Source organism: Lygodium microphyllum, chromosome 7 (genome assembly GCF_053477565.2).
Source record: "Lygodium microphyllum isolate KBCC chromosome 7, Lygodium_microphyllum_v1.1.10, whole genome shotgun sequence".
Classification (NCBI taxonomy): domain Eukaryota; kingdom Viridiplantae; phylum Streptophyta; class Polypodiopsida; order Schizaeales; family Lygodiaceae; genus Lygodium; species Lygodium microphyllum.
The window spans coordinates 91,947,120-91,958,407 of record NC_141141.1 but is presented as its reverse complement, the minus strand read 5'-3'; the positions used below and the strand labels follow the sequence as shown (position 1 = coordinate 91,958,407).

The following is an 11,288-nucleotide window of genomic DNA, read 5'->3' as shown; positions in this document are numbered from 1 at the left end:
TGGATCCATGCAACGAAGCTTTCTCCCTCTCTCTTGCTCTCCTGAAAACCTGCAATGCACAATGTGGCCTTTCTTGCCACTCTTGGCCCCTTATCACCTTGCCCAGGCCTGTTACTTGCTAAGGAGATTGAATACCTCTTCAAACTCCCTTGCTTCCTACCTATCTACCTCAAGTAGCACTGGTTCGGGGAAAACCCTTACTTCGATGCTCGATTCGAAGCGCGCAAGTCCGTTGGTCCCAGCAACGGAACCAAAATGTGGGAGCTTTCGCAAGCAAGAAGAAGAAGAACAAGAAGAACAAGAAGCTCAAGCAAGCAAGCAAGAAGAAGAAGAAGAAGAAGAAGAAGAAGAAGAAGAAGAAGAAGAGGGCCACTTTTGGCCACACACAAGAATGAGCTTCTCATTCACATTGCAACTTTATATACAAAACCCTAAATCTCTTTTGGGTGGTCATCCCCTTATCCCCTTTTTTACATGGATGGGGCCCTTTTTCCCATTGTCCTTCTATCTTCCTAGCTTCCTTTCCACCACCCATCTACATTTAAAAAATGCACGGGTGAGAGCCCGACACTCCTTAAATTAAATCATGATGCGCTTGCGCTCTTTTACAAAAGTATTAACTTGCGCTTTTCCTTGTGCGCCTTTTCCCCTTATTTAGGACTTTTCTATGCTTCTTGTGTTTCCAGATTTTTCTTGGCGTGCCTTCATCTTCCGTTTCAATTTGCATTGGCCTTTGTCTTCTACTTTAGCTTTTCTATATTTTCCACCTTGTTTGTCTGACGGTTAACATTTGTATCCAAGCATGATTTATATAAGCAATGGAAATGAATATATTTTAGAGAGAGAGAGAGAGAGAGAGAGAGAGAGAGAGAGAGAGAGAGAGAGAGAGAGAGAGAGAATAAATGATAAAATGCCAATGTGGAGAGCTTGAGATAATGCAACATCATTTTAGAATGAGATAATGGAACATGAGTTTTAGAATAGGTGCTTTGGTGAGTGATATTTGGAGGAGCTTTCCTCCCTATATTAGAGCCTCCACTTTTGACAAGGAAGCTCTAGAGTTATGTATCTTTGGGACAAAGTAAGAGTGAATATCATCAAATTAATCTATCTTCACACCATTAGGATTTTCACACTCCATAAAATCTAGGATTCTAGAATTAAGCTTGTGTTTGAGGATGTTAGAAGTAAGTTGGGATAGAATCAAGTATTAAAGTTGGTGGTTTTGATACATTGCTTGTATGATTGGGAAGTTAGACAATGAAGATTGTGCTAGGTTAGCAACTTTGCTAAAATGATCAACACCTTGCATGTGAGATATATTAATTATTATCGATTAAAACCTTTCATTTTGTGGTTAAGAATAAGAGCTGCTCCCTACTCAAGTTGATAGATTTGAGTGCCCATCAAGTTATTGTCTTGCTACCACACTAAGGTATTGACTCTAGGGCCAGTGAGGAGAGAGGAGGAAAACCAATGAGAGAAGCGATACCCATGTGCTAGAAATAGAGTGAGAAGCATAAAATATCTATTGATTATCTCTAGTTGATGGAGTACCTCAAAAAATGGAGGTACTCCATTGTTGCTGAGTACCACAAAACACATTGATAGTGGGCCTTCAAGGTCCTACAAAGTGCATGGCATTGCGGACACACACATCGAACTAGTTAATTGGCAAACTTGATCTAATTGATTGATTTAGGTGTGTCATGGCTCTAAGATACAACTCATTTCCCCCTTGAAAATTTGTTAGTAACTTGACTTAATTGTGATAGAAGCATGTCTAACTATTAATAAGGGATGCCCATGATTAAGTTCTTTGACATGTGACCAGTGTCACCTCCTTCGCATGCATGCAAGGAGCTTTGGTTCCCAAATGCCCCCCCTGAGAATGGAGGGTCCTCGTCTGTAGAGCAATGAAGAGCATTGGAGTGAAAGTGCAAAAATGCGGAGAGGCTATGGAGATGGACTATGCAAGCACTCTTTGCAATCTACCTAATCAACTCGACATTGAGAAGCTCTTGGGTGAAGGCTAGAGGAAGTTCAATGATGGAAGAAAGAGCACTATCATAGAAGATAAGTAGATTCTCTATACCCCAATGGCATTCTCTCTTAGGAGACTTAAGTAGAGATATGCTAAGTTTACTTATTGTGGTCTCTATATGTTCTTTTTGGGGTGTCCCCCAATTGAGGAAGAATTTCCCAAATGATTTTGGAGTACCTTTAGAGGAAGGGCATCACTGTCGTTGTTTCATTTTTTGGGGAAGGGTTTCTTCTTGGTGGTGGTTGGTTCCAAGGCCAAAAGAGAATGGATTATTAACTCAACAAATGGTTGACTTTAAGGGGGAGTTGGTATAGTCTTAGCTCTAGTCTTTTGGGTTTTCTCCGGATGATGTGATGTAGCATGAATGTCTAGTATGGGTGTCATTTCCAAGCCTTCTTGTTTGGATGGACAATAAGATATTAGTGCTCACAAAAGCCCCAAGAAAGGTTCTCTACTCTCCAATCATGGCTAATTAGAATGGGGGTCTTAAGTCAGAGAAGAAGGTGTGCATTCTATGGGATTGTAAGAAGCAGTAGCCAGACATGCTTGAGGTGTCCCACCCAAATGGTATTGAGGTTCTCATTGACGTCGTACCCTCATGCATGTTTTGTATGCAAGAAATATGGGCACTATGCAAAGGAATGTGTAAGGAGATTCTTGGAATGTGAGATAGTTTCAAAGCTAGCAGATTTGTCAAGAGTGCTCAAGAAACCTATAGCCATTGGTACTCCTCAACTACTCCCACAAACCTTTGGGGTCACAAAGAGAGGACAAATTTAAGGGCAAACAATGGATGGAGGTTGGAAAATCACAAAGTTTGGAGAAGAAGAATCCCCTCGCTCCGCATGGTGTGAAACTGGTAGCTCCACCTAAGAGGGATGAGAATAAGAATGTTCCTTGGCCTTGGAGTATTAAATGGTATCATCAAAGGGAGTAAATCAATCTTAGTCAAAAAATTGGCGTGTAATCAATTGATGGATTGTAATTGCTATGCTGCCCTCCTGGATGAGGATGATGAAATAGAAACTTGTTTTTGTCACTTTGCAAGAAACTAAGGTAGGGATGGAAGAGGCATGGTGAATCTATTTTGAGAACTATATATCCTTCTCTGATAGCCATGCTCAAGGGAAGAGGGACTATTTCTACTAGTCCACGAGAAGTTTGAGGCACAACATCTCTGGTCTCTAGATGATGGGAGTGTTGTGGTAGTGAAGGTAACCACCTCTAGTTTCAACATGACATTGGTAGGAGTCTATGCCCCTAATTCATCCAATGATGGAGCATAATTATGGGATATACTTCAACAAAAGCTTGACAATTCCAACACCATGCTCTAGGTGATTGGAATATGACATGTCAATAGGGGGCAGGTCCCATGGATCAAGCAACATCCTTACAAGGGAACTAGATAGCTCGCAATCTCTCGAGAAGTCCTTGGAGTTAGTAGATGTGGTCAACTTGGTCAATCTCAAAGAACTAGCCTCATTTACCTGGCATAATAAACATTTGGGGAGCTACTAGAGAGCAACCCACCTAGATAGAGTCTACCTTTTAGGCAATGGGTGGGTGGTGGCCTTGCAGTCTTCTTACTGCACACTCATACAAGTTAGTTCATCAAATCACATACCTATTTTGATTGCATTAAAGTGCCCCCTGATTAGCCAAACGAATGGTCCCCTATTGTTTAAATTTAATGTATCCTTCTTAAAGGATCCTATCTTTGTTATGGAACTTAGCCTCAATTGGAAAGCAAGCAATTCGGCCCTTTCCAATCCCCTGGAGAAGTGGGTGTAGCAATTCAAGAGATTACATAGATGGCCAAAAGGAAAGGCAAGCAAAATACTAAGCTTTAGAGGGTAGCAAAAAGGCAAGCTGATTGGTTCAAGAGAGTAGTGCTCCAGACCCACCATGAGGATGTGATCTTGAAAAGGATCCTTAGGAATGTCGAAGATTTTTACATGCACTTAGAGGACAAAAAATTTGAGATAGCAAAAATCCAGTGAAAAGGGAAATGGTTAATGTTGGGCGATGCTCCCATAAAGTTTTCTTTGACTCCTTGGCAACTAAAAGACAAAGAGAACTTATCACCTTCATTGAGGATAGTGATGGGAGAGTCTTCAAGGATGAGGTTGACATTTTGAAAGTTTTCTCGAGCCACCTTTCTTCTATTGTTGGCATGCCTCTCGACAAGGATCCCAAAGCTACAGAGAAAGACTCAAGGATTTCCTTCAAGTTGGAACCCCAACTCATTTCTCAAGAAGAGGTTCTCGTCCTGGAGAGACCCTTCTCCACGGAGAAAGTTAAGTTTGTGGTCAAAAAATGAAAACAATGAAATCTCTTGGAGTAGATGGTTTATTGGTAGAGGTGTTCCAAGCTATTTGGGACTATTGTGCTAAGGATGTGACATGTTTATTGAACTTCATCAAGAGCAGGGGCTCTTTACCAATGCACTTAAACAAAGGGCTTATAAAACTAATAACAAAATCCCCTACTAATAGAAGGACAATTGACCAATGGAGGCTGATCACGTTGCTAAATGTGATATATAAGATCTTTGCCAACTTTGCATGGCCAAGATGATCGAATTCCTATTGGGGAGGGTGATTCACCCAATGCAACATGGTTTTTTTTTTTTGGAAGGAAAATTCATGTCTCCATGCTAAATCTCATCTTTTCTATGGATCATGTGCTTACATAGGGCATTGACTTTGTACTCATAAATATGGACTTTGAAAGAGCCTATGATAGGATCATGTGCTTACATAGGGCTTTGACTTTGTACTCATAAATATGGACTTTGAAAGAGCCTATGATAGGATAGGCTGGGATTTTATCCTTGCAATGATGCAATACATGGATTTTGGTGTTGGCTCCCTCAAATGACCAAGACTTTGTTCACAAATGCTACAATTGTGGTAAGTATTAATGGAAGCATTTCTTGCCCCTTTGACCGAGCAAGGTCTATTTGACAAGGCTGTCCCATTGCCCCTCTATTCTTTGTTTTGATGGACCCTCTCCTCAGAAATCTGGACAAGAAGATGCAATCAGGGTATCACTTAATCATAACAGCTTCTTTGTGGCTTAATTATTCACTAATGACAATTTGAACATTGTCCAAGCAAAGCAAGCATTAATGACAAATTTACTAGAGACCTACAATACATTCTCAACCCTATCTAGTTCAAAAATTAGTGCTCCTTAGCTAGAAGGATCTAGAACCATGGTTTAGCAATATGGGCTTCAAGGTGCTAACCCAAACCTTCAGAAACTTGGGCTGCCCTATGGTTGTGGCCATCACCATGACTCAATGGGTAGAATGGATTGCCTCTATAGTAAATGACAAGATCTTCAAGTGGAAAGCTAAATCTCTTTCCTTTGGTGGTAAGCTGGTTGTAATCAAGACGATGTTGACTACATTGTTTATATATTTGTCACTAATCCTCAACTTTAGTGTAGCCTTTTGGAAGAAAATGGACTAGCAACTCAACACAATTTAATGGGGCTCTAACCAGCATAGAGGGTGAAAGTTAATTGCTTAGGCCTAGGTGGTCACTCCCAAGAATTGGGGGGGGGGGGGGGGGGGGACTTGGGCTCTCGAATCTCAAGCTCAAAACAAAGTGCCTAATGTTCAAAGCCTTAAGTAGGATGGACTCCCACCAGTCGTGGATGGTGATGATGAAGTAGTGGCTTAGCCAACCCAAGCTCAATGGAAAGACACCAGCAATATGAATTGGATGGACCCTCTCCTATCAGGTCTGTGCATTGAGATTTTGCAATTAGAGGTTGCACAAGCTCTAGCAAACTCATGGGCTGCTATTATAGCTAAAGCAACATGGATAAGCAATGAAGGGAGTAGGAGTGATCCCGCCTTGAATGAATCTATCTTTCTTTGTCAAAAAGCTTTTGATCTCCTATTCTCTCCTTGGAAAGAGAATCCTAGAATATGCAACAAACTCATGGGGAAAGTGATTAGCAAGTGGCATGACATTAGGGACCCTGGACTTTAGACCTCTTGATGAGAAGGTTCTAGCTAGACAATCGGGAGTGTGCCTGGTTGGAAAGCACAATCTAAAAAAAAGAGAGATGATTGGTCAACATTGGTAGTACATAGTTTGTCATGGCACTTAAATCTAAACGGGGGAAGCTTCTGGTCAAGTGCAGGAAAGAGAGCTCCAAAGGATCAATAGTTCATCACGAAGCTCTCCATGAGTTGGATGGGTAAAATTCCAAAGATTAAGCCCAAGACTTGGAAGAAGAGGTTTAGGAGAGTTTGGACAACTACCCCTTCAACGAAAATAAATCCGATGCTCTAGAAAGTTCTAGCCAACAAGCTCTCTCCACTAAGGAAAGGCTGGCTAGGATTTTCAGGAAGTCTCCTATTTGTGTTCTATGCAAAAGAGAACCTAAGACTATAGATCATATTTTCTGGGAGTGCAGATAGGCAAAACAAGTCTGGAACTAACTAAAGAGATGGACACATGCAACTGGTTTTGATTCAAATATAACACTCAAGGTCATCTTGTTTGGTGATGCAGTGAGCATAAATTAGGAAACCCTAAAGCTCTGGAATCTCCTTAGAGAAGTGACAATCGACTCGATATGGATAGGAAGGAATGATAGAGTCTTTGACTGGAAGCAGCTGGTGGAGGACTGGCCATCCCTGAGAGCAACCATATTGTCCTCTTTGAGATGTTTGAAAAAAAAAACAGCACACTTTCAAACTAGTGCTAGGGTGCATGAGGAAGTTCCTTGTGTAGATGGTCCCAGGTAATCTCGGTCCTAAGTTTTGGAGTTCATGGTTGAACTCATCAATACCCTGGGCCTGTAGCTATTTTCACTGGAATATATACATTCTTGCATGATTAAAAAACTTGACTTAATCGCACGTGCCTTAGTAGTAAAATTTGAGGATGCGTTTGCGTAAAAGGCAAAAAGTTAAAAGATTGACTGGGCATCGGTCTTTCATGCCCACCAAAAGAGAAGAAAGAAACTTGAAACCGAAGGAGAGATACAAACAAACAGAGAAGACGATTTTACTTGAAGCACAAGAAACAGGACCATGGCCATCCTTCTGCATCCCACAGGAGCTATCGCGCCGCCCTGCATCACACGAAACGAGCTCTGCTAAACGCACGTTTCCAGGTTGGACCGCCTTTCTCATTCCTTTCTGCTTTCTCAGCCATGCGCGTGTCGGTGATGCGCTTGGCACCCGCAGTTCCGTAGTTGTCTGGCCTGGAAGAGGACCAAAGTTAAGACTAGGGTTTTAGCAGAACAAAATTCCACTTTGGAAGATGCAACATTCTGTTTCTTTTTGTGGCCATTCTCGATACAGTCAGCTGTTTGTATCATGGGACATAGACCATTGCGACAAAGCTGCATCCATATTTTGTTTTTTGAAGCAAAACTAGCACACCTGGAATGACAGTCCATACAGTTTATCGGACGAGCATCGATACTAGTTTTGTTTTGGCTGCAAATAATGGACGTTTTGATGAGGTTACTATGTGTACAGGCCGTTTCGATCAGGGTACTATGTGCACAGGCATAATCATGGGCATATTGCTTAGGGTACTATCTTCACAGGTCATTGGATCACATATATGCAGCAAAAAGCAGTACATTCTAAAGAGGAAAATGATGACCATGCATCATTCTCATGTGCTGGCGTGAGAATGAGAAGCAAGACTGCTGATTGAGTAATTTTGTTATCAGATCTTCGTGGCAGCTTAGCTATGGCACAGCATAGACCTCTACCACCCAAGCTCTCATTGCCACCAGCTCATCCTTTCAACCGACAGCTGAGTAACTCCACAAGGTATTATCCAGTCTTCACTCCAACCTCAAGGAGTATCTTCTCCCCTGTTCCGACACCTACCCCTTCAAAAAACCCTCGGGCTCCAGAAGGTCCAATCTGGCTGTTTACCCTCCTTCAACTGCTTCCTGCCTATGCTCTTTACAAATGGCTGTCGACAACACAAGCCCAGCTTCCACTGGTGCTCTTCAGCTTCTTTGCCTTGCTTGGATCTGCACTGTTTCTGAATGTCATGTATCGTTCTTGGAAAGGACGATCTATTCTCCCTTCACAATGGGGACTGATTATTGGAAGCGGTGGCATTATGGCCTTATCCTGCTTTCTACGCTTTGAGGCATGGAGATGGTGCGGTCCCTTGGAATCTATATTTGCTGATTTTGTAGGTGCTCTGGTTGCAAAGGTCTTTCTAGATCCTATCAACAAGAGCTCACGTGCAGGCAGGAAGATTGGTGGTGTAACAAGTCTTTTGGTAGGGGTTTTCCTTCTTTCACAGGGCTGGTCTAGAGCTTCTTGCTCCCCACTTGCAGTTGATTTTGGCTTCAGAAGCCGGACAAAGGAGAGAGTTGAATCAAAAGATTGTGTCAAAATGTGGGTGATTCTCGTGCCCATGTTAGGGGGGTTCCTAGCTTCCTTTCAGAGACTATTTGGAGCTAGTGCACATTTGAAAAACATTGGCAAGAAAAGAGTGCAGGTTGTTTCATATGCTGTGGGTGCTACTATATTGTTCCCTTTTGCCATGTTAGAACTAGCAATTGTTGGTGGACAAGATGCTTGGCAGCTGAACGGATCTCTGTGGCCCTTGTTGATTACAGTTGCATTTGGGCAGGTGGTTGGCTTTTTTGGTGACTTTTATTCAGAGGAAAAGCTTTTAAGACCAGTTCAATCATTAAAATCTTTCCAGATAGTGGCCTGCTGCATCTGTGGTTTGGAGTTGTTGTATGGGTTGGACATTTCACTGGTAGGTTTCTTGTTTTGTAGCTTGATTTTAGGACTTGGTGTGCAAAGGCTTGCATTTCTACCTAGCCAACTATCTTGGGAAGCCCTTGGGGACACTGACAATAATTCTCTGATTTATGCATCCTGGATTCAAAGACCATTAGTGCATGTCATGTCAGATAAGAAGTCACGGAAGATAGCAATATTTCTTCTGATCAATACTGGCTTTATGGTTGTGGAATTCTTTTATGGCTTCCTGAGCAACAGTCTTGGCCTAATCTCAGATGCATGTCACATGCTTTTCGATTGTGCAGCCTTGGCAATTGGATTATATGCATCCTATATATCTCGACTGCCACAAAATTCAAGGTTCAATTATGGCTATGGGAGGTTTGAGGTGGTTTCTGGATATGCAAATGCAGTTCTTCTGGTGTTAATTGCCTCGCTGATTGTTTTGGAATCTATTGAAAGAATTCTGGAGCCACCAGAGATATCCACAGAGAGTTTGTTGCTAGTTTCTGTTGGCGGGTTGCTTGTTAATGTAGTTGGACTAATTTTTTTCCACGAGGAGCACCATCATGCCCATGGTGGTGGTGGTGGGTCCTGCTCAGGTTCACATTCAAGCGTCAAGTTGGATGATTCACAGTCATCATATGATACGTTGAACGTTGGTAATATGGTGACTACTCACAGTATGCTGTCTCTAAAGTCTGAGATGAACACATTTAATGCCACAAATGCAGGCTCCGGTCTCAAAGTCAACCATAATGCTAGCTATGAACACCATCACAGTCTTCCACACAAACATATAGCCTCGTGGGTTCCTGCTGACAATGCAGAAGAGGGCCAGCATAGGCACCATGAGTCAAAGGACTGTCATCAACCTGGTCCAGCTGCAAGCTCCTCTTCGCAAGGTGTTCATGGTCAACAGCAATGGCTTCACTTTCATGGTCAGGATGACCATAGCCACCATAGTATTGATGGGTACAACAATGACGGGCAGAATCACAAACAATGCAATCTTCATAGTGACAAACATCAGGATGATCATAACCACGAATGCCACAAGCACAGTCACAATGATGAGCATGACTGCAAAGTCCACAATCACCATGATGAGCATGACTACAAAGACTGTAAACATGGCCATGATCATACTTTCCAAAGTCAGGAGCATCATGATCGCCAGCACAATGCTCATGAGTGCCAAAATCACAAGCATGTTGATGGTCATGAATGTCAAGATCATGATCATCATCATAATGATGTGTCTGCAAGTCATGGTGATCATGATCATAGAAATGGTCATTGTGATGAGCATGGGAGTGATTGTCATATGCATGCAATAATACATGGTCATGACCATTGCCATCATGATCATGCGCATGATCATAATCACTTGAGTGAGGATAATCATCATCATCATCATCATCATATGGATCACAACATGTATGGAATATTTTTGCACGTGTTAGCAGATACTTTGGGCAGTGTTGGTGTGGTTATATCTACTATTTTAATCAAGTATAAGGGATGGTTGATCACTGATCCCGCATGTTCTATTTTTTTATCTGCTCTTATAATTGCCTCAGTGATTCCTTTACTGAGGAACTCAGCTGAAATACTGCTTCAAAGAGTACCTAGGTATAATGAGCCTACTCTGAGATCAGCATTGAAAAGTGTCTCAAGCTTACCAAATGTGAAAAGCATCCAGCAAGTGCACGTATGGAGTTACACAAATACAAACACCGTTGGGAGTCTACATCTTCAAATCTCAGCTGGAAGTGAAAAGACAAAAATTCGAAAAAGGGTCACACAATTGCTGCATGCTGCTGGTATTGCTGATCTTACTCTCCAAATCGAGGAGGTGTAAATGTATGCAAAAAAGTCGACTTTATTCCCTGCAGCAAAGGATGTCAAACTCTCTATTGATGCAGGCTTAGGCAACTGATGCCTTCAAAAGCATTGTAAATTTACCTGGCTATGATGCCACAATTCAAGATGGAAAGGTATATTTTCTGCTGTGGAGTTTGCTTGTGGCTTTGAATGAGGGTAAATGTGAAATTTATTCTCGAACACACAGGGTGTGAGAGTAAATGAGAAATTTAAAAATGTGTTCTCGAGCACACAGCATATCTGCACACATGTTCAACATCTACATACCCATGTAGTTACTGGATGTGTTTCCAACTGTTTCAAGCTCTGACTAATGGTGCTACGTTACATTTAGTAAGAAGCTGTGGTTCAAAAACCAACAGGTGGATGTGTTTGTCTTCCATTTTGGAGATTTGTGCTCCTATCTCCGTGACTGTGGAGATATTTCTATATTGCAAGTGCAAGTGTTTCCCCAATTGTTTTGACTAGCTAGTTGGAGTCATCCTACCTTGTACCGGGACATGGAAAAAAAGTGTGTCAGATTTCCAGGATGCCTTACTGGTTATGCAGACATTTCGGGCCCTTTTGACTACTGGCCAGCAAGGAACAAACCCTGAATCT

The 11,288-nt window shown here is 42.0% G+C and overlaps 1 protein-coding gene across 1 annotated transcript; it reads left to right on the top strand.

Moving 5' to 3' along the window:
* Nucleotides 1-7,009: 7,009 nt before the first annotated feature.
* LOC148033698 (zinc transporter-like protein) lies at nt 7,010-10,820 on the top strand. Its single transcript, XM_087681671.1, has 2 exons — nt 7,010-7,186; nt 7,557-10,820. The coding sequence occupies exon 2, from the start codon at nt 7,777-7,779 to the stop codon at nt 10,663-10,665; it is 2,889 nt and encodes a 962-aa protein (XP_087537797.1). The 5' UTR covers nt 7,010-7,186; nt 7,557-7,776; the 3' UTR covers nt 10,666-10,820.
* Nucleotides 10,821-11,288: the final 468 nt, after the last annotated feature.

Coding starts and splice junctions, on each gene's coding strand:
- LOC148033698 (XM_087681671.1), top strand. CDS start 7,777: ATGGCACAGCATAGACCTCTACCACCCAAGCTCTCATTGCCACCAGCT.